Source organism: Mizuhopecten yessoensis, unplaced genomic scaffold (assembly GCF_002113885.1).
Source record: "Mizuhopecten yessoensis strain PY_sf001 unplaced genomic scaffold, ASM211388v2 scaffold4123, whole genome shotgun sequence".
Lineage (NCBI taxonomy): Eukaryota > Metazoa > Mollusca > Bivalvia > Pectinida > Pectinidae > Mizuhopecten > Mizuhopecten yessoensis.
In genome coordinates this window covers 1,243,270-1,268,827 of record NW_018405387.1, presented here as the reverse complement: position 1 = coordinate 1,268,827, position 25,558 = coordinate 1,243,270, and the positions used below count along the sequence as shown (strand labels likewise).

The 25,558-nt window shown below is 33.8% G+C and overlaps 1 protein-coding gene across 1 annotated transcript; it reads right to left on the bottom strand.

Moving 5' to 3' along the window:
• Positions 1-2,588: 2,588 nt before the first annotated feature.
• Positions 2,589-23,102, bottom strand: LOC110448680. The gene is made up of 4 exons (XM_021495063.1): positions 23,065-23,102; positions 7,271-7,405; positions 5,822-5,974; positions 2,589-4,029 (listed from the first exon to the last, which is right to left on the bottom strand). The coding sequence occupies exons 2-4, from the start codon at positions 7,385-7,387 to the stop codon at positions 3,166-3,168; spliced, it is 1,134 nt and encodes a 377-aa protein (XP_021350738.1). The 5' UTR covers positions 7,388-7,405; positions 23,065-23,102; the 3' UTR covers positions 2,589-3,165.
• Between the last annotated feature and the right edge of the window lie 2,456 nt (positions 23,103-25,558).

The following is a 25,558-nucleotide window of genomic DNA, read 5'->3' as shown; positions in this document are numbered from 1 at the left end:
TATTGGCATTTATATATATTTAGGTGATATCAAATGGGAACATCATCATCACAAGAGTAGGACCAATGTAAGACCAGCCAATACAATACTCAGTTTGAGCAATACAAAGTACAAAGTTATTATAACATTCAGGGTTTCCACTGCAGATAATAAGTATTACAATATTGGGAAGGAAGATATAGGGAAAAAACATTATAGAACACAATTGATTGAAGTTGAGGTAATAGGGAGAGAAAATTGGAACGGCTCTGCGCCTCTAAAAAAAAGAAAAAAGTCAGAATCAAAAACAAAAACGCACACACACGCAGACACATACACATATATATCCATTTATGAATACAAACACATACATCCTTATATCAGACATGCATACACATACACACGCACGCATGCACAATACGTATGCGTACGCGTAGATATATCAATCATATATTAACAACATATAGAAATCCTACGCACATACCTGCAAGATCTCTAGACATAACCTGGTTTAAATTTTTGAAATGATATATAATGAATATACCTTTGAATATAATCAAAATCACGTTAGAAAGTAAGCAAGCACGGGGTATGAAAATGAAAATCATTGTAAATCGGGAGACGGTAATTATCATATATTAACCCAGGGGGAAATAAATTACTTCACCAAAAACAAAAATTGTATCGTATTTTAATTATATGTCACACATACGCACGCATACATACTTACATAAATACACATGCATTATCACACTCAGTATGGAATGATTTCACATGCGCATGCATGACTGAAACTAGCAAGCGATCACGTTTGTAGCAATATATGTATTTATAAATTGTTTATACACACAGACACACGCGTGCATGATCGATTCACACGTACATCTACATATGCATTCGTACCCACATATACACCCATACATATACACATATATTTATATACAAACGTTCATATATGTTCCCATACACAAGTGCACGTATACACATGCACACCGACATATACAAAAAGAGCGTCTTACACAACACCCACATAACGACTTCAGGATACAAACATGTACTCAAATATTCGCACTTAGCTTACTTTTGCCATACGTTCGTGGTTTGAAAATATATACACGGGGGTTGTAATCCATTCAACGTTTAAAGGAGTGAAGATAATTTAAGACCACCAAAGGAAATTCGAAGCATGGTTAGGGATGAAAAGCAACACTGCCCCTTAAGTACACCCAATGACACTATTACGCCTACGCGCATGTGTTAAAAAGAAAAAGAAAAAAGGATTTACAAAAATAGTGCTTGATGCCCTTAGGTAATTATTGCAAGACATAAAAACTCAGAAACAAAAACAATAGTAGTGATATTCGAGATTATAATAATTCTAATTATAGTTGCCAAAGTTAGCACATACAGTTCTAGCTATGCCTAGACAACGTGCCCGAAAGGACACAAGTCAGCCTCGTCACGGATCATATGGTCAGCTCCTTGATGATCGCGCACTTTTATCTTGCCATTTGTGGTCCAAGTCTTTTTAATGTGTTTGGATTTGACGAGCTGGCGGGCATGAAAAAAGAGCTTGTCGCGAAACTTCGTAAGGTCTTCGTTGACCGATATTCCGTGGAAATTGTGTTTCTTAAAATTTTCGCTGTTCGACAACAATGAGAACTTGGCGTCACTTGAAGTGAGCCTCACAATGATTTGACGGGGTTTCCTATGACCTGTCTCTCCTGATGAGCTAGGTTTACCAACTCTGTGGGATCTTTCAATATCAGATGCCTGTAGGGGGATTTTGGCCTTGGAGCATGCGTCCAGTACTAGCTTTGTGGTATCCTCATTCGGGTTCTGTGACGATTTGGCGATTTGACGTCTGTTTACATTTTTTTTTATTATCTATTATAATTTATTTTTCAATTGAGTATTTTTTCTTAATTCTAAATATGTTTGTTCGTCCATGCAGATAGTCATCTAAATCAAATTTATTTGCCCCGACTTCTCGTAAAGCAAAGTTAAACATTAAATCGTAATTTTTAAGTGTAACTTATACAAAAATTACTAAAAACGAAAAAAATTACCAAATAACGGCCAAAGGATAGATTTAAGACGGCATTTATATTTATTTGTCTTTTTTTATTTTATTTGGTTAATACGTTTTTTTTTGTCTTTTTACAACGATAAGTTTTCTTCTTTTCGTTAGTTAGTTTGACGCGTTTGTGTATTTTCACTTAAGCGGATTTATTTTGTTTCATATGTGAAAATTAATAAATAAAATCATGGCGCCCGATGTGTAAAAAAATATTGCAAATGCATATTTATACTCGTGCGAAATTTCGAAGTTCCTTGGGCATTCAATTTGCATATTCTGAAATAACGAACGAAATCGAAAATAAGGTCAAACAATAAGCTCCAAAATTAATTAAACGAAGAAAAGAAACAAATTGAAAACAAAAACAAATGATGTATTGTTTTATTATTAACACCATACATGTTTTATAGAATTAAACCCATCGTTTTGCAAAATTTGATTTACATTTAAGAAAAACAACATGCATTTTTATTATACAATGTTGTAATTATACCAATTACGCAGTTTTAAAAAAAATCATATCTTCACAATTGATGGTCAAAGGCCGAATCGAGAAAATTGGTATGCAAAGAGATTCAAAGTTTATTTTATCAAAAGGTTATAATGTTTTATTATGATTGTCGCTATAGAAAAACAATTAAGTAATTGTCAACTGAAGTGTTTCGTATCTAATACATCTTCGGATACAGCTTACGAAATTGCCATTGTTTGATATTTGAAGAAAAGTAATACTGCAGAGATTGACCTATCCAATGCCATTACTACGCTCGACTAATGTTGCTCTCAAAGAACTAATAAATACGTCACCTAAAGGATTTTTTTCATGCTCCTTTTGCATTACAAAGTCATATTAAAAGCCAGAAAACAAATGTTTTCACAGATTTTCATATAGACATTTCTTTTGTCTGTCATTCTTCAGATTGTCTTTTAAATTTCTTTATATTCTAATCAGTTTTAATAATTTTAAAATTAATTCATGTGAAATATAAGAATAAATTTGTCGTTAAGCTGATGATGTTTTGTCTACAGGGTCCCGGAATTAACATCTTTACTTGACACATACATGCATTGACAGCTTGACATTAATACTATAAAATAATTCAAGTCTACGTAAACGTCAAACATTTGTATCCTAGATAAAACCATGGGTTACCGTTCTTTAACTTAGTTTCGTTTTGTCTTCGCGAATAAAGTTGAAGTTGCACTGTCGCGTTCACATCTTTCCTTCCTTGTATACTGTACATTGAAAGAATTACCTGTTGATCTGTGCTCATCAACTGTTTGTCAAGTAGAAACATAACAGCTCTTTTATACTGAGCCTCAAACGACAGTATAATATCAGCTGTTCCTAGAAAAATGCCCCCTCCCACCCAAACTTGATTGCTGTAAACTATTTTTTCATAACTAATGTTCAAAGAAACAGTTGGATAAACTAGATTTACGGCAAGTTTATGCTTGTCGAAATCATTCGGGTAATTTAGAGTGAAAGATCTCTTTGAATTTACAATGTCGCGAAAATATCCAATATCCAGCCATGCATAACCATTTGTTTTGAAATATTTTTGGTTGATAGCGTCAACAACTAAAGCATATTTTGAATGCTGTACACACGAATACGCGGGCAAAACAGTGTTTGGATAGTGTTTAGGATATCCTTTCTGTGAGTAAATTTTCTTTATTATATCATGAATTCGAAATGTCCAAAAACGCGTCCTTTCCACCAACACAATCTTTGTTCTCTGTTCCATTCCTTTACGCAGATTTCGAAACATATCAGCAAATACTTTAGAATCTGTATAAACTACCAAATTGTTTTTCATATATCTAAAAGTTTTAACCCAGTTGATGTACGTTTTTTGTGAAAACTTTCGTGAAGGTCCTTTTTTAAAAGATCCTAAATCAAAATATGCAGTCACTATCGTCATGTTTTCAATTTGGTCGCTCAATCCACTTTTGCGGCTTAGTTTGTCCTGAAATAGGCATAAAAAAAGATTAATGTAGTGATAGAATATATTTTTGAGTAGGCGGTGTTTACAACCCTCGGATACATGACATTTGAAATCAAGTACCATGGATAATTCCTCATTATGGATATGGCCATAAGGAGCAATTTAATTTCTTACTTTGTTTGGCTTTCTGCATCGAGGTATTAAGGTTTTGACAGATACGCCTTTAGTTCGTATTTCAAGTAATGATGTTAACATGCAATTTATCATTGAAATGTCGGAAATGTCTTGACATGAACACGTCTAACTCACTTAATTTTCGAGATTTTGGATGAGCTATCGTGTTAGAGTGATTTGATTTATAATCAGGGTTGTCAAACCGGTCAAATGTTTTGTGATCGGTTACCCGAAAATCTTCCGATCGAATAACCGGCTTATCAGACAATTTGGTTATCAAACGATTCACGAAAGCAAACACATTGAATGCTTATCGAATGTATTAACACCACAAACATACACGTGTATTTTAATTAGCATAATAGTTTTCCCGCGTATTGAACGCTAAACGCAGGAAGTAGTTTCATGTACAGATGCATACTCAGTACGTTTATTTCATGGACAACAAATGTTGGAATTCAGTAAGGCGGGTCTCAATTACTCAAAATCATATGCGGAAATATTGTCCTTTAGGACAAAATTTGATCGACAGACGTTTAAAGAAATGCTTTCCATTCAAGTGTATACTCCTCAGATTATATTTACATCTCGCACGTAAAAGCGAGTTCTACCTCTAAAAATTGATATTTCACAATTTTTTTATACTGGCTTGCGTTAAATTGTGTTCAGGTTTTTTATGGTGTTGGCGGCCGCCGCATCCTTTTGTCAATATTTACAATAGAGAACAAAAACAACACAACAATGTAAACCTGAACACTGTTTTTTATAACAAAGCTATTCGATATTGGTCGCATCTATTGTTAATTTGTAAGTCTAAGTAAGGGGCATATGAGGCTCCCCAAAGGGGAAGGTACATTTTCGACTTTTCGGTTGACAACTCCAATACATTCTACTAATATCAACAAAAATAAGTACTACCGTTTTAATATAATAGCGGTGTGTTTCCCTGTTTTAGACAGAAATGATTTATAAAAAGGCTTGTCAACGGTCATTTCTGTCTAAAATAGGAAATCTAGTGAATACGCGCTATTACATTAAAATGATATTACTAATTTTTGTTGATATTAGTAGAATACATATATCATTATGCTACATGTATTCCAATGGGTAATGTGTGCAACTGTTTGCCGATCTCTGTTTGTACTATGATCAAGTTATATTTTATCCAAAGGCTATATATATTAACGACTCTGAATGTCATTCTACCCCAACATTAATGGTTTGTTTTTAAATAACAACAAAAATAGAGAACCAATTGTTTTTTTATTTACACTTTACTCTTAAGAATTTGAGAAAAAACATAAATAAAAACCGACCCCCTTAAATTTCATAATCGTTACATTTCCTTTTGTTATAGTAGGACACCATTTTCCCATTTTGTTTTTGAAATGTTGTTACAAGACAGCCTGTTTTAGGTATCCGAACTTTCTTAATAGTTGTGTTCCGTTGACCTATTAAGTATTTAGACTGGATTTTCTACCTGAAAAAACACCTGTAAACTACGCTATTGTTCCTCCATCGCAACTGTGATATTGTATTTACTTGTCGACTATGACTAAAGACGTCATCTTTGTGTCTGTGGTGAGTTAATAATATCTTTTAATTGATTGGTACCACATGAGGGACAGGAAACACTTACCTCGTCGGAGCTCCCGTTGTTGTATTTGGTGTACGTTTGCGGGGAAAGCGTTGGCGAAAAGCCATTCAGAACTGATCCTAAATTTAAATGTGCAGTAAATTTTGTCATGTCCACGAAACGGTCACTAAACCCATGGTTAGTAGTTAGTGTATCCTAAAATGCACAAAAAAAGTTCATAGTTATTTATTACCATTAATATATTTATAAGCAAAGCTAGGCCAAGCTCATTCAATCAAACCAACATCAAATACAATACTAAATGGTTGATGATTAATGAAGATCTTACAAATGTGAGATTTCATGAAGATGATGGACGTAAAGATTTCTATTTATTCTCACCAATATCCAGACAAACTCCATAATATCCCACTTATATTTCATTTGAAAACATGTGTTCTTTATACAACTTTTCCTTATACTGAAACTAAATTATGTCCTAGAGGTTTCGTAGATCAGTCGTTTCTGACTAACACTGGCAAACTGGCAAACTGGCAATCACCACGCAACAAAAAATAAAGTTTACATTTACGTTATAGTCCTATGAATTCGGTAGCAAGCACTGTAAAAGTGGGAATTTTGGCGTTTTGAAATGTTCACGGTGGCAGCTGTTCTGAAATCAATATACAATGTACGTATATTCTATAAATCAATGATTTATAAAATCTTTAAATAAATATTTGAGTATGGATATTTTGGCTTTAGTTTACTCGAAAAACACGATCATTTCCACACCATAAAATACCTCTTTTATAGTATTTCAACAAACTATAGGTTTTCCAATACATTTGTATTCTAATGAAGCTACATATATGTAAGGAGTAATTTAGGTAGAACAAATAATTTCTACCAGATTATTTACGTTTTGTCAGTGATCCTAACGCTTCAGCCATATATACATGTACATAATCAATGGCTGAAGCGTCTAAAAGTATTGCATCAGCTGTGAACGCCTGTGCGATCTGTTGGTGAACATCAATAGAGAAATGTATGGAACACCAAAACTGCATTAGTTAATTAGCTGGATTATCCAGATAAGCAGATAGACACGAAAGTACATGCAGATGCATTTTGACGGGGTCAAATAAAGATAAATATACCACATCGTTAACACATAGGAAGTAAATAGGACTAAAAAAATCAATAGATTCCAGACTGAATATTTATTGAGACGTGACCTCTCCTGATCCTGCTGATTAGTATTTATTAGCACACGATTAACAGGAAAGCAATGAACATAAACAAATCCGTTTTTTGCTCTTGCCATGTCATATTAGTTTAGCACAAAGCAATTTGATTTGTTAAGAATTGCTCCTAAGTTCACCTTTGCTTCTTGTGTTATTATTTCATTAAAAAATCTTCTCCTGTGTCAGTGGGTTTTTGAAATCCGAGCATACTGTTCATAATATCAGCATTGAGATGGCATAATATGTCATTTTCTATCAAACTTACCCTGATCAGTATTTGACGGACTTGTGAAAACGATAGCAGGACACCAGCTATTACGAGAGCAGGCAAAAACAACCGGTAACGAGTGGGAAAATAACGTTTGATTATTTGAGGTAACATCTTGGTGCAATAGGCAACCTACAATGCAAAAGAATCGATTCAATATCATCTCAGAAAAAAAATGACTAAATATAATTCGTCATTTAAAATAAAATGTAAGTTAATGCATTGATGAGTATAATGACAAATAAATGGTAAATGACAGTATATGGCACCGAAACAACCCTCATATGGTAAGTATAAATGAGACGAGAGTAGTTGTAACTGTTTTGTTATTCATTCGAAACATGACAATTTAGCATTGATATAATTTGATGTGAAAATAAAGGATTTGGAGTTAATTGATGGTCATTGTATTATACAAACTTCTTAAGAAAGCATCATCTCAATACACGTCCTTAAATGACATCAGCTTTTAATAGGACGTTAAACAATATAAAACAAACAAAAAACATTTAAAAACCGATGGTCCTTAAAGATATTCTACAATTCAAAATCAGAAAGGATACATTAAAAAATTTAAACAAACAGAATCTTTTTTCTTTATATGATATATAAATTTAAGAATAAAATATGCGTTGTAACCAAAAGCGTTCAATATGTATCATTGTATTGAATTTTATATAAAACTTTCATCAAATTTTTCATAGGTTGCGGAATAATTTAGACACTAACTTTCATTAGTATGAGACATGTTAGCACTGATCGATGGACGAACTAGTCATCGATGTTTACTTTATGTTAGTTTGTTTGATTTTCTGCATCGAAAAACTAAAACTTTAATAGGTGCTCCGTACTTTCTAGTTCTCATAATAATTTTTCTTTCAGTACAACAAAATAACACATGTCTTTCACAATCACTAGAAATATGACATAAGTAACTTAAAATCTTGTCCGTCAATAGAGCAAGACAAACAATATAAAAATTCACTTCACCGTGGACTCATCGACGGTTCTAATGTTCAGAAGGACAAAACCTATATCACGTGTACAATATTGCGCCGTAAATATGAAATAAGGAATCTTCATTTCCGCAGGCAATATATATCTGCGCTTGCCAGTTTTAGAAGATTTTTAGAACATTAATGTAATGATCCTTCTTCTGTTAGGTCAGAAATAATTTCAAATATTTAAAGGCTTTTCTTCAGACAGTTATACTGTATAAATTACTGAAGAACAATATCTGATATTGTAAACATCGCCACACTATCCTAAATGTAATCGTTACGAAAATCGCGAAGCAGTATTTAAACATCTACTATAAAACAATTGTAAAAATATTATACTTCGTATAAAATCCACTTACCAGATTAATCAAGGAATGTAATGATAACTGCTAAAATAAATGTATCCACGATAATATCAAAGTACATGGTACTTAGTTTGAATGTAACACCGGCCGTTATATGGTCAATGATTTCAAAGTTACTCTTAAATTTTATAATGCACATAGATCTTGCCATTTATTCAACTAATTACAGAGAAGGCTAGTTAATCAAACCACCACAATACAGTCGCTTTAGCCTGGCATGACTTTGAGAGAACTGTCACGACTGTACCGTGTATGATATGCGTAGCTTATTATCGTAAGATGATCGGGACTATTTATCCCATTTGTACATAAAGCGCGCGTGTAGTAGCTAGATTAGCGCAATACTCATACTATGTTAAGTGTTGTTTAAACAGTATTGTATTGGATAAACCAACACTATAATAACACATACAACACTACATATAGAAATTGGAATCACTGGTTAAGATAATATGCATAATGATCTGGTCCGTAACAATATTTGATGTTATCTAAATTACTCATCAATTACCCGGAAGAAGCATGAAAAATAGATCGGATGCCAGGCTAGTAAAAAGGTTAAATAGATATCTTTTCTAATGTTTGGAAACATTTGGGGTATTTGATTAACTCTAGTGATTAACTCTGAAATGTTTGTTTAATCCTCCAGAGTGTACCATTCATTTCATTTTATTTAATGAGATAGGATGATAAATGAGATAATTTATCAGAAACTTCTTGAAAAACACTTGAAATAAACAATTCTTATTTCAAGACCGTGACCATAATCATGATTTAAAAAAGCTTGTATTTATATTGCTGATATGTGTGCAGTTTGAGAATAATTCAAAAATATAACGTTATTTGGGCGCGAATAATTTCTTTGGTTTTGTTAAGTGTTAAGTCTTGTTAAGACTTTTAAATAAGGCATATTGTATTTTAAACATCTGTCGTTTTCATAGCATAAAATTGAGTCTTTCAAAAAAAGTTTTGTCTTTTACAGGTTTCATAAATAGAAACTCTTTAGTACTAATATATTTATTCTTATTTACACTTTTATCGTCGTTCACAAAGAGGAAACATTTATTTCTTCGTCACCTTTTTTCATCGTTCAAATTATGTAAGCGTACGTGGTACTCTATAAAGTAAAGATTTATGAAAATAATTTTTGCGACTTCGCTATGTAAATGTTTTAAACCAATACACAACTAAATCAATAGGGCATATATAACAAATTCTAAACAAACAAGACATTACGGAAGTGTCAACAAAATCACAAAAAAATGAAAAACATTTCTACAATGTTATTATGCTCACGCGAGAAATGTGAATACTAAACTGTCTTAAAAACCTTCCTAGTTCAGAAGTAATGAAAAGCTGCATACAGTTATTATTCACGTAAAGGTGTTTTATATTTTCCATACAAAGTTGAAATTAATAATACGATTTAAGGGTTTCCATTATACCATATACGCTTCCTTTTTTTTAAAACCTAAAAACAACCTTTCAGCAGTAAATATTGTCATCTGCTTATCACATTGATATTTTAAATATCTATGTCATGCATTTTTTCAACATACGGATGTAAACGACAATACACGAGTCAATTAAAACATAATCTATAAACAGAACAGTCGGCAAGAACCTCCGTACAATTAAACTACTGACGACAGTCTTAGGGAAACATTCAAGCGATACTATCAAACAAGTTGTTTACGGGAAATGAAAAAGAATGCAAATATATATTTAAACGCAAATCTGGATATTTCTTGCATTTAATAGGTAACAATTATTTAGAAAAAACATACAATGATCATGATATGTAAAAAAGCTGCTGATAACATTTATCTATTTAATTTAATTACACTGACATTTTTCCTTTATACAGTAACCTTTAATTGGCTTCCGTTTGGATATAACTACTAGATTAGGCCTCGTACATTTCCATTGTCCAATTAGCAGGCTCAACGATGGTACGACAATATGATGTTAAGGGTTAGAATCCGGGTCTGGCCCCGCCGAATAGTTACATTCCGAACATGTTTATTGATAACATTTTGTTTATTTCATCGCCATTACGTTTTCGTAAAAGTCTCACAAGGTTTACTTTTCTTTTCAAAATAATTTACAAAAGCTATAGTCATGCCGCAAAAATAAGTTCCATATACATAGTTTAATGTTTTGGCAGAAGTACGAGTGTCCTTAATTAAATATATTTTTAGTTGCTAGAAACTGGATTCGCTAATAGTCTCAAGTATGCCAGTACGTTATCCAAACATTGATGACAAAGCAGACGACTTGTTAGTTGAAATATCACTGAGAAAACTGCATTCAAGCTGCGAGGAGAGATATTTTATTGAATAAAACAAGCCACGCTATTGTTTGACAGGCTACTTTAAAGAGACAATTGAGTAAAGTGAGTATTCTCATATTCTTATCACAAGTGAGTATTCTCATATTCTTATCACAAATTATTCATGATAATAAAGTTTAGCTACATTTGTTATTCCTAAACGAAAATGTGAGAAAGTTTCTGTAAATACGAAAAACCACAGTGGAATATCTAGTGTATGGGATACAGTGCGACTGTGATCCTCAAAGGATTTATTTAAAAGAAGATCATGATACTTTTAAATTCAAGTAATAGATCCACTTTACCAGAAATGAATAGCACTGCACTTCACAGCTGTTTCACCCTTTTACGGGTTCATCGCTGTTACTAAGGGCCAAAAGTGTGTGTGTGTAATTTACAGAGATATAAGCCATTACGTAAGAGTTTAGTTTTGAATATTGTTCTTTCTGCCTATCCTCCAATCGGAATAAGAATTAATATACAAATTGCTCACCTGATTTAAATATTGTGGACGACTGTGGCTGGACTATCGAGGCTCCACAGTGAATTATTCACTGTATTTGTATATCCATGTTCGAAAATTAATCAAACCTCTTTATCCAAATTTGTACATAAAGCGCGCGTGAAGTAGCTACCTTATTGTGATAGGTACAGGTACGGTTTAGTGTAGTTTAAACAGTTCTTATTCCATAAACAAACATCTATAAATCACACATAAAAACATCAGAGAGATCTGGTTATGGTATTATGCATGTAAAACTAGTCTATAACAAAATGCCACGTATTATCAATTGTCCATGACCTACCCGGAAGAGGCATTATTTGAAGGTCGGAAAGCAAGCTAATAACAATACAGAGGAAGTACACATCTATTTTAGTTTATAAAACGTGACTGGTACCTTTTGTTTAAATGTTGCTAAGGTGTTTAATGCTTAAAGGTGTGGTTTAAATTAAGTCTTAACAAAAAAACACCAGTTTATTAAACAGGAACTATTCTGTTTTCAGTTCGTGTTAAGTCTTATAGTTATTTTGGGTTTTTTCTTCCTATCATGCAAACCAAGTTATACCATTATTTTTCATAATGTTTTCATGTGATTATTGCTGTACGCAGTACATGTTTCGTAAGAATAATAAAAATGATGAGACATTTCTTTAGTCTGGTAACTTAATTTCTTATTAACGAATTTATCAATGGTTAAAATAGGTTACCGTTTGATCATTGATCAGTGATATCTGTCACTCGCATATTGCCTTATTGATTGTAATATGTGTATCAAATACAGTACAATCTCTATATAATGTCCATTATCTTATTTGCCATTTCGTTTACCGTCACAACGAATTTCAAGGTCAACTTCTGTTTTCTTTTTTCTTAAAAGAGTATGTTGGTATTTTACATTGCAGTAAATCCGTAATGTCATGCTAAATCTATAGAAGCACCAAAACGCAATGTTTAATTTACTCGACTGAGAAACAATGTCACAGTTTTTCAAGGTCACAGGCGTCAAATTTGTTAAAACACTCGAACAATTTCTTCAATGTCATGTTGAATAGCTGTTTAAGTCGTGTTTAAACAGAGTTATTGTCGTCTACACTCCATTCGTTCTGTGACATCCCTTCAGGTGTCACCCCACTAGTAAATAATTACAAATATAACAATCTAATAATATATGCATATTTGTATTGATGTGTGTATTCTACCGTTAATTATTTATGAATAAGTGTAGCAGGGGCGATAACTCTGTTATCTTTCCTCGGAGGAACTGACGCCGACTTTATAGTGCATCTCCGTGAAACATACTGCCGAATACACCCAGCAGGACATCCCACCGGGTCACATTATACGGAAAACGGGTTGAAAAGGGATATTCGTCTCGTGAATATTCCTTTTTACAGAAAGGTTTGTCCCCTTGTTGAGAGAAGGTGTTTAGCTCCGTTCCATGTGTACCGGACCAGCGTGAAGTTGGTTACTTATTCAATATTGGGCTAGCCCAATATCGGACCGATCCAATGTTGGGCTGACGCAATATTGGGCTAGTTTGATATTCAAATGTATCTAACATAACAGTTCTTATGCCGCTTTTTCACACCTATACCACAACTGGGCATCTTCTAAGGTATCCACATGCAAAACGGCATCAACGATACCCCAGGCTAAAGATGCCCACTGGGCATCATTTCGAATTTCAGTACATAATCGTTAATTTTTCGTTTTCAACAGGCCACGGCATATTGTTATAGGTCTTATGCCGCTTTTTCACACCTATACCACATCTGGACATCTTCTAAGGTATCCACATGCAAAACGACATCAACGATACCCCTGCTAAAGATGCTCACTGGGCACTTTTGCAAATTTTAGCCTAGTCTCATTAAGCTTTTGTTTTGAACCTGCAAGAGCACATTTGTACAGATCTTATGCCGCTTAATCAGACCTATATAGTTACAGGGCATCGTCTAATGTATTGACATTCATATTCAAACGGGCAACAACGATACCCAATGCTAAAGATGCATTTTTCGAATTGATGTCTAATTTTATTTCAATGAGGAAGGGCGCATCGTTAAACCTCTTATGCAGCTTTTTAAGAAATATTATATAACCTTCTTTGACATTATGAGAATGCAGTTTCATGCAAGCATATATTACAATTAGGTTATGAACTATTTAAAATCATAATGCAGTATATAAAATCAAAATCTGAATTGAAAGAAACAATTAAAACCAAAACAAATTTACTATTCTTGCATGTTTTGTCTTTATCTCCCCTAGGTTGTCAACTCGGATACAGTTGTAGCCAACTCTCGCGAGAATACGCAAAACGATAATGAAAATAGGCGTTGCATCGCGGCCCACGACCGATTAAATATTTTAGCATAAATTGATTAATTGTCATAAAAAACACATTAAAACAATGTTATTCCTCAAAAAGGACCAATTTGTGACTGTAAAGATGTTTCACTGAATATGCCCACTTTACGGAACTTCTTTCCCCGTACCCCCTTGTCTTTTTGCTAAATATCAAAGTACTGAAAATTCGGATGACGACTGTCACACGATCATAGAGAGAGTATTGTGCATTAATTTTTAATAATAATTCGACTAGAATTTAGTATGGGACATTATGGGGAGATGAGAAGAAGATTTTGTATAAACTAGGAATGTGACCCATGTATAATAACTTCAGTTGGACCTTAAAAAGGGCTGCTTCAGGCATGAAATATGCATCCATTCGTTTCCGAATCTTTTCTTCAGGTTAGTAAGAATGGATTTTAGAAGGTTTATGTAGCACAATCAGTAAAGTGTTTATGTGTGAAATTTTGATTACTAGCACGGTATGTACGCTGTCACCGTCATCAGACAAATGACCAGTGAAACGTACATGTACAGTTGGGAGCAAACTTAGCTTGGTAGCCTAGTGTATTGGTGGAGTCAACACCGAAGTGAACTGGAGTGCACTTCAATGTTTTGTCAAGTGCATTTCCTTGTTCACTACGTGTGCACTACGAAGTGTACTATATACTAAGATAAGTTTGCTCCCAACTGTATACACAAATGTGCAAAATATGCACCAGTTGACAATTACAATCGCCGTCCATTTGGCTACACTATACGTGTATGCACACTTGTTGTACAGTAAGATGACTCAAACCGACAAATCATTTAGCCTACACTTTGTTTAATGTCTGGTGATGTGCAGGACTCTATTGGCCCCCTCATCTCGATTCAGAACTGGCCCCATGTTGCTTATTCGGGTTTCTTCCTTTCTCTGACGCAAGAACATATTGTTCTCGCTGTATACCCCAACCAATAACTTGATTTGGCTGTACGGTATGGTCAGTTCGTGGGTAAAAATGCGTCTATTGGTGATTGATATTGAAAATCTCCAGGAAAAAGTTGCAATATCATATCTATTTATTAATGGATGTTGATTATGAAGAGGGGCTGGGTTAAATAATCGCAATTTGCATATGTTACTAACAAAAAGCTGCTTCACTACAGTAGTCTGACAAAGTTTAACCAAGTTCGTAATTAAAAAAAAAAAAGCACCACAAACGGGTGTGTGTTACGCCCATCGATACAGAAAAGGTCATTAACTCTGTGAAAATGTCTTTGCCATGGTTTTATATTTGAATGCACAACTTTAAAAAATAATAATCTTCAGAAGACGTTTTCTTTCAAAATTGTAATTTAATGTATCAAACTGTTGAGCGTGCAAATCATAATCACAATATGTATAGAAGTGTCACACACATATAATGTTTAATTAATAACTTGATATCCCCACAATTTCAATACAGAACTTACATCACAATACATAATGTACTTGCATAACCAGTCGCATTAGCGTTGGGGGAAATCTGTTCTGAGGAAATGAATGGCGGTATACGGGTTTGGAGGTTTAACGGGTGTCATTACAACGGGGTTTTACTGTCCATACTTTAACAATAAACCCAGTCAAACTTTTAAAGCAGATTTCGGGACAAGATAGAAATATTGAAAAAGGGTGATAACTCTTTTAAAGTTAGTTAAATCCCAAAGTGAAAGCACTACTTGGTCATAATAGTAAAGCTTGCATGTCTTCAGGACGGAAATCCGAAATCACCAGACAAGATTTAAAAGCTGTAAAATTCTAAAGCAATAATCCTTCTTAATAGTAATAAATCATACCTAGTCATGCTGAATCATGGAGGATGATAATTATCAATATTGATATCGCCCATTTTGTTCTTTTACTTTTAATGCTTCTTAGTTTTCCCCATATGGTTAAAGTTTCACTACGCCAAAATGCTACATTAAATTGGTTTGACACAAAATAGAAGATGCTTACCTTTTTGGGGAACTCTGTAGTTTTCCCTTCCTGAAGATATTTTATTAAGTTAACAGTTTCTTTACCTTTATTGGTTTTAAGTTTAAACTACAATTTGGTTGTGGTCTATTAAAGGGGGGATGCGAAGTGCCCAGACTAGTGCGATATTGGCAAGTAAGGCTAACTAACGGTTATCAATCAAACTAAATATTGTTGATGCTTTAAGTTTGGAACATACCAAAGTCCTTATATTGCATAGTCTTCTCTGTAACATTTGCTTATTTGCCGCTTGTCAAGTTAAGTGGCATTTCTGCATTACTGTATAATGCATGTATTGTCAAATCAAGTGAACCTACGTTACCGAACCATATTCTAAACATCCTCATATGACATTTAATCTTGATGGTACAATGAGCTTAAAATATGCAGTGTAGCAACATCTACTTAGGCTCTGCTTTCACACAAACCTTCAAAAATTGAATATATTCGACTTCTTAAAAACATGGGGTCAATTGAAATCAAAAGTTTTACTAGTGTTTAAAATAATTTTCGAAATCATATGTTGTTTCTCAAGACTATCTGAAATCAAAGAAGGTTGCCCTACCTAAGATTTGTTCCCAATCATTCAATTTTCAATTGACCGTGTGAATGCAGGGTCTACGTTCAATGTCACAGTTTTAAAGCATAGTGTTATGATTTAGATAGTAGCTAATCTGAATGGCAGGCTATCATGCTTGTGCAAATAATGATTTTTCAAGATTGTAAGGCTAAAGGAATATTTAAAATTCCATAATCAATAATAATTTCATAACCAGTAGACAAAGACTGTGATTTCCCGGAGATCACTTGCTATACAAGCTGTATATTTGTGTCAGTTGGCTATTCCTTATGTGTATATCTCGCTGTGAATACAGCATTATACATTTCAGCTCTCCAAACAAGAAACTATATATCTCCTGTCACTGGTAGGGTCTGTGAGCCTTTTTTTTTACTAAATTATGTAAGGATGGTTAATTGATTAAAATGATAAGTCTGGTCATGCGTTTTGTCTGCAGCAACAATATAACAGTTATGTAATTCATTACAAAATATGAATTATTACTATAATTGACAAAAGTGTATCATTCAGTTATTGTGGGTTTTCATGCGATAAACACATGCAGTACATCGCATATGCATACTGCAGATCACATTTTCAAATAAAATAAAACTGAAATAAAATAAAAAAAGGATTTCGCAAAGGATTAAAATGAAAATCGATATTGATGAATTTTCAAGGAAAATGCATAAAAAATGTGGCGCTACAGTCTAATTCCATGTACATAAACATAAACTGTTGTTTTTGAGCATAGTCCAATCAATTAATCAATACAACATTTTTAAGATCAGATGGCAGAACTGATTCAGTACTTCCAGTACTTTGATATTTAATGAAAACCAAAAAGGGAAGTGGAAAAGAAGATCCAAAAAGTGGGCATTTCCCGTGAACCATCAACACAAGTTTTATATGCTAAAAAGATGAGTTATAAAAGAAAATGGTAAGTGTGGAAGTTTGATGGAACCCGAGTTTTATCTTGTTAATACTCTTACAAAAACAAAACTGTCAAAAATTGAAAAGTCATTTTATGGGAGCAGATTTACATGTTTATGGATATTTGCGAAAAATTGGTATCACATATGGCCAATTGTTATATATCATTTCAAAGGTGATTGTTTATGTTACTTAAATGTGCAAGCAGATTGCAATTATGTTTTTGTTATTGCCACACTGATCCTATTAAAGTCACATGGGGAGGTAAAATTCGCTGCAGTCAAACTTGCTGTCGAGATGAAGTTTAAGCCTTGTTTTTCAGTTGTTCAAATTAATTGATTTACACGAAAACATTCAAAAAATTATCGTGGGCCGATTTTCACCTCCTATGTAACACCTCCTTTCTGCATCGTATTTTGTATTGAAATGTTTGCTACATGTAAATACAAAACGTAATGAAAACCGTAAATATTATTTTCAGCGGTATTTGTAATAAACCAATGCAAAATAAAATAGCTTTTCCTCAAACGATGTTATAATTTATTTTTATTTTTCATTGTACGAGAACACTTGGCTATGCTTGTTTGTATTTTCTATAGTGCACAGGTAAAATCTGATCAGCGTAAACAGAACTTAGAGGATCAGATCACTAAGGAACGCGATAGATCGATTCTTTGCAGCTGTTCATGACATCATCATATGACATGAGACGCGATAGATCTTGGAGATGCCCCTAATTAGCATTTGAATGATAAGTCACAGTGATTGACTCGCTAAAACGAACATTTTGTCATGATGTCTGGAAGGGGAAATTTGACTCCTATGACGGGATCTGTTCATATGTAAGTGTATATGTTGAAACTGCCATTCATTGGAGTTTTAGTTCCGGTCGACAAAAGTGTAACATATGGCAAGTAATTCTGTAATCCTTTCGTACGCATGCGTACCAATGAAGATGTTCGGGCGGTCGCTACAATTTGATGATAAAAAAAATCGCACCTAGAGAACTGATTGAGTTTTTTATAACAACGATAAAAATTGATAACATCAATAGTAAAGGTACGATAAATTATTAACTAAGTGAAGTAACTGACGTCCTTATACACATATAGGTATGATTGTCAAAGTGAAAAATAACCTAAGCTATATATGTAGGAACCGTTTCATTCAGGAAAATAGAGAAAATGGGGAGTTAGATCAATTGACGAGCGGGATGGGGTGCGGAAATAACTAGGCTACTTACATCATTTATCATTTACATAATCAGTTCATCATAGGTCTTTAGATTTCGAAAGAGCACATCCGCTGGAGAAGAAAAAAAACTGCCATGGTAATTGTCACTGATAATTCAATTCTGCAAAGTATCAGGCATGCACTTGGGCAAGTCTACAGTACCTGACTGTAGATGGGGATTCCCAGAGTACGAAATGACGTCAGAGAAACAATGGATAAATATAGGCAGTCAATCGGCGGTGTTGTATACGAAGGTAGTTCGTAATTTGCAGAAATAGTCCCGTTAATATTAGTATAATTACACCAATATGATGAATGAAAGCTGACATTTAATTTATATTGGTTCGGTTTACTATGCTGGGGAAAAATGCTGATGTTCCTGCTGCAGTAGAAATGCAGATTATCCATTCTATTTAAAATACGAGTGCGTAGAAATCTATGTGATATAACCAAGACATTTTAGACTTGCGCAAGTCATAAATAATAAGAAGTGTGTTACACAAATATTGTTAAAGAATGCGTCGTGTGAGACACAATGGGCATCTTTAGCCTGGGGTATCGTTGATGCCGTTTTGCATGTGGATACCTTAGAAGATGCCCAGTTGTGGTATAGGTGTGAAAAAGCGGCATAAGACCTATAACAATATGCCGTGGCCTGTTGAAAACGAAAAATTAACGATTATGTACTGAAATTCGAAATGATGCCCAGTGGGCATCTTTAGCCTGGGGTATCGTTGATGCCGTTTTGCATGTGGATACCTTAGAAGATGCCCAGTTGTGGTATAGGTGTGAAAAAGCGGCATAAGACCTATAACAATATGCCGTGGCCTGTTGAAAACGAAAAATTAACGATTATGTACTGAAATTCGAAATGATGCCCAGTGGGCATCTTTAGCCTGGGGTATCGTTGATGCCGTTTTGCCTGTGGATACCTAAGAAGATGCCCAGATGTGGTATAGGTGTGAAAAAGCGGCATACGAACTATTATGTTAGGTACATTTGAATATCAAACTAGCCCAATATTGGGCTAGCCCAATATTGAATAAGTAACCAACTTCACGCTGGTGTGTACCGGTCACATTCAGGTAATAGGTATTTCCTGGTGTCTATAAATAATGCCGAGTTGCCAACAAATATTTCTTCATTTAAATTCTGAATATTGGCATGTGTGCAATTTTAACTTCTGATGATGAATAATTACTGATTCAATAAGTTTCAACACGGACTAGAAAATGATATTACTTGGTTTCATAGTGCGGTAAGAAGTTGCAGTTGCCTGACGGCCCCCTCTCTGGGGGCCCCTTTGGATCTCGTTCAGACCACCTGTGTTGACGGCCTCGTTTCAAAACCGCCAGGGCTTTCCCGAACAATTCAAGTGGTCAAAGTGGACATTTTGAACGGACTATGATAGCAAGGTAACATAAGTGGAAGTGCATACAACACATACATTCATTAAAAAAATGGCTCTTCACGTCATGTCCCTTAAAAAGCGTCTTCAACCGACAACACGCGTCTTCAAGCGACAACAAGCGTCCCCAGACACAATCTATACAAATACTGAATAAAGTAAGCGACAGAAGATATGTTGTTTATATGACTATAATGCACCTTTAATCAAATTTCAATTTGATATTAAAAAAATTGACCGAGTAATGATGAATTGAATTTTACGATCTGCGGCGTGGCACGTGTGTGTACAGTTAGAAAGCGTCGCCAGACAATCTTACTAAAGTAAGCGACACCAGAGTATTGAGACTGTTGACTGGTTTAAAGTACCTAAACCCTGAATTCGAACAACACAAAGTCAACTCCGCGATAACCCCGTATATGTATAACAAAACTGATGTAAAAGAGAGCGATAATGAAACAAGACATTTTAAGACTGACACAGTACTTTAGTTATTTGTAAGAAATAGACGGAGTAATTTCATAAGTATAAGAAATACGTATAGCTATATTTGTTATTGTTGTATAATGATACAAATACTCCAGTTTTGTACAAAGGAGCTGAGTGCTTTTATCATTATTATTGCATGTTACCATATGTGTTGTGATGGTATAATGAAAAATGCATACAATTATGATTGGTATCCCTAATACTATACATGTATTGTCATTGAATACTCGGGGTCTTCGAAAGAAATCGAAACGATTCAGAGTATATGAATGGCTTAATAATCAGAAATTTGATATAGCATTTCTACAGGAGACACACTTTACAGAAGATCTGGTTGATGTAATTAACAATGAAATACACAATTTTGCTACAGCTATATCAAGTTTTGGTGACAATAAAAGCAGGGGTGTATCGGTTATATGGAACAATAAATTGAATATCGATGTACAAAAGAAGGTAATTGATGAGAATGGTAGATTTATTATACTCAACATTGAAATTGAAAATGATGTGTATACAATTGTTAAAGTATATGCACCGAATTGTGAACAAAATAGAAATGTGTTCTTTAAAAATGTACAGAAACAAATAACAAACCATAAAGCTGGATCTTTTATAGTCGGTGGCGATTTTAACGAGGTGCACGAAAAGATTGATAGAAAAACAAGTGTACAAAACAGGATCCTTAAAAGGACATATGGAGTAACAAATACAAAAAAATCTCTAAATTTAGTTGATATTTGGAGATTAGGTAATAACAAAAAAATCAAATATACATGGAGACGTAACAGATATGAGGAGGAAGTAGGATTGATTATTTTCTGATAGAAAAAGATATAATTAATACAGTTCAGAGCGTAGATATAAGACCGGCCCAAATCAAATACACCGACCATCAAGGTATATCACTCACATTGAAGGTAATTAGAGATAATAGAGGAAAGGAGGTTTGGAAGATTAACGGTAGTATATTAAAAGTGATAATACAATCAAAACGGGAATGAGAAATCATGCAATTAAATAAAAGAAAATCTTAGGACTTTTGCAAGGTACTAATTAAACAAGAGACAATACAATTTTGCAAAAATCATGCCCGCAAAAATCAAAATGATATTAAGATTATGGAAGATAAACTGGCTTTTCTTAATCAATCGAATGTCACAATGACTGAACAAAAACTAATTGAACAACAAGAATAAGAACGGGAATTGGAGGAAAGATATGTGAGGTCAGCAAAAGGTGCTCAAATAAGGTCACGGATAGCCTGGGTAGAAAAGGGAGGGGGTGAACTTTTGTATAGTTTATATAGGGAAATCACATTTTGGACTAACATTTGTTTAATTTCCATTGGAAGTAATTCAATTTGGGTTAGCATTATCAGTATTAGGTAGCAGTTTGATAGTATGCACATATCAGCCCTGACTGACCCCCAGGGGCTGATGGGTGGGGCCAAAAAGGGTTGAATTGAGTGAAATTTCAAAAATCCTCTTCTCAAGACCCAGATATGGTAGAATCAAATACTCTTCATATGCGGAAGGATCTTAAGGTGCTTTATCAAACTTGTGAATTTCTTGACCCTGGGGTCTCATGTTTCCCCCTGGGGAGGAAGTAAACTTTACTATAGTTTATATAGGGAAATCACATTTTGGACCAACATTTGTTTAATTTCCATTGGAAGTAATTCAATTTGAGTTAGCATTATCAGTATTAGGTAGCAGTTTGATAGTATGCACATATCAGCACTGACTGACCCCCAGGGGCTGATGGGTGGGGCCAAAAAGGGTCGAATTTACTGAAATTTCAAAAATCTTCTTCTCAAGCCCCGTATATGGTAGAATCAAATACTCTTCATAGATGGAAGTGTCTTAAGGTTTATGACTCTAGGGGTCTCACGTTTACCCCCTGGGGAAGAGAGAGGGGGCAAAATTTAGTATGGTTTATAATGGCAAATGATACTTTGAATATTACATGTTAATAACATGATTGGAATTATAACCTTGAGTTGACAGTTTGATACTTTGAAAATTTTGAGCCGGCCCTACCCCCATGGGCTGTAGGGTGGGGCTCAAAGGAGTCAGTGTGCTAAAATTTCTTCATTTTCCTTGTTAAGAAACAGAGGTGCTAGTTTCAAATACTTTTTAGTCTGAAATCTGTATGCTAGATATTGAATAAGGTGGTTTTATTGTTTTTTGTCGCTTTGAATAATATTTCTGTTCATGTTAAAAACAAAATAAACTCTCTGTATAAATATATCAGGTGACCGTTAAGGCCCATGGGCCTTTTGTTTTCTTCTTGTTAATTAAACATAAAAACAATCCTCAGAACACGGGAAATCGCATCTAAGACGTTCTAGAAAACACAATTCTTAAGGGACGGGGAAGACCCTCTCCCGTACTCTCCCCCTCCTCGCGCTACGCGCTCAGGGTGCTGCCTTCGGCAGCACACCGATGACTATTGAGAAAAATTTCTCGGCACCCCCTTTGAGGAAATCCTGGATCCGCCCCTGAAATGTGTACATGTAAACAGCATAAATAACTTTGTTTGTTACTAATATGAAAGAAACCTTGTGTATCAATTACAATCATTATTCACTAGTGCAAATATAAGCGAACAAAACTTACCCAATTCGGAATAATATAAATCCTGTCAAACACCTGAATAGTACACGCACATGGTTAGACACCACTAGAAAACTAGAAAATAATCTGGACAAATTTATGTGTCATTTTTTTTATGTGACTTACATGTACACATACATAGTTAAAATGCCTATACAATGTAGGTCATTACAAATTTTACGTGATTAATTGATTTGCAATTGTTGTTTTTCAACCTTTTTTGTAAAACACCACGCGCCTGACCAATATGTCTCTAACCGTGTTCGACTCCTCAATCTTCTGCGAGATAGTAATGGATTTATATTAAATTTCAATTCAATAAACGTTTCTTGTGTTATTTTGTCATCGACTATGAACAAACTGATCTTTTTAGGGGCAACATTTGTTAAAAATATAAAGTAATACACGTCTCATTGTTAACGTAATTGATTACACCATCACAACTTGTCGGTGAAACAATGTGTATACAGCAATATTCGCCAATCCATGTTCAGCTATACGATCGAAATTTAAAGTTTCAAGTTTTATTCGAACTTTTGGCCATTGGCACATCAGTATACTATACATGTTATACACAAATCATGGACAATGTACAGAGAATGATGGCAATCATATTCCATTATAATACCCTTAATTTGTTTGCCTCATAGATGAATTTTCCTAGTATACACAATTATTTTATATTATGGACACTCAATAACTGAACGGCTTTAAACTTTTAATAAATAACCTTCCAACATCTACAGCCAAAGAATGTGTAGATGTACGGATTCGAGTTAAGCAAATGCGATATTTTATTGGTATATATTTTCTCCAAAATCAATGATTTTTTTATACAATAAACATTTTGAAGAGTTTTCCATTGAGGCCCTTAGGGATTGTATGCCTTGATCAAAAATTCTTTGTTTTATCAATGGTATATAACACAATTTGCTGAGAAAAACATGGATTTAACCAAACTCACTAAGACCTAGATTATTCAATTCATCTCTTACTGCTTTAGCCCAGTTGAAATCATTTTTATTACAACATTTTAATAAAAATCTATAGGAAGTGGATATGATAAAATTTTTAGATTTTAAGATCTTAAACCAATATTTCATCATTCTAATTTTTCTCATACAAACTAGAGGTAATCGTCCCAATTCAAGATATACCTTGTTGTTATTGGCCGATTTCTTCACTTTAAGTAATTTCTTACAAAAATGTAAATGTTCATGTTCAATCTCTGGAGCTTTGTGCATACACCAAATTTCACTTGCATAAAAAGGATACTGCTTACATATGTATCGAAAAGGTGTAGCATAGTTTTTACATTTAAGTTTAATAATGAACACTTTGAAAATAATGCAAACATAGCTTTTCGTTCTTTGATAGCTAATTGTTTTTGGATAGAAGTGAATTTATTATTGTAATTTTTATAAGTTGGGGAAAACTTGAAGCTTTTCCCAAGGTAACTTAACGGACTCTTATGAAGCATAATTTAGTTGTTTATGAAATAATACAAATAAAACCTTAAGCTAAGCAAATTTCTAGGAAATAACAAAACTTCAAAGACAATCACACAACCTCAACATGAAGGAAGAACGATTACTATATATTACATAATGAAATGAGATTATAACTCATTGTGAAGGAAAAGACATAGATCTCAATCACATTATACAGTAACAAAACGTTTATAGCGAGATTTTGATACAGCTTATATATCATAATATACGACTTTTCTTAGCAGGTGCTTGAATCAAGTACTTACTTAATTTTTTTGCTAGACAGTAGCTTTATTAATTTAAACACAGAAGGACGAATACGATAATATGGCTTGATATACGATTCTCTTAATTCTAAAAATACAGGACACATAAGAATTAAATGAAACGTATCCTCGACATCTCCAAGATCACATAAAGTACACAATCTCTGGTTTCGAGGCACTGCATTATATCTTCCTGTCTCTATATTAAGGCTATGTGCTTGCAATCTATATTTCGCAAGAAAACATTTATTTTTAAATAGCGGTTTTGTAAAATACAATTGTAGATCAAAACGATCAACACTGTGTTTATACAACAAATTATTTGAAGGTGTCTCGAATATGTTTCTCATTCCTTAATAAAAGTAACCTTTATGCGTTGTATAACTCATTGTGAAGGAAAAGACATAGATCTCAATCACATTATACAGTAACAAAACGTTTATAGCGAGACTTTGATACAGCTTATATATCATAATATACGACTTTTCTTAACAGGTGCTTGAATCAAGTACTTACTTATTTTTTTTGCTAGACAGAAGCTTTATTAATTTAAATACAGAAGGACGAATACGATAATATGGCTTGATATACGATTCTCTTAATTCTAAAAATACAGGACACATAAGAATTAAATGAAACGTATCCTCGACATCTCCAAGATCACATAAAGTACACAATCTCTGGTTTCGAGGCACTGCATTATATCTTCCTGTCTCTATATTAAGGCTATGTGCTTGCAAT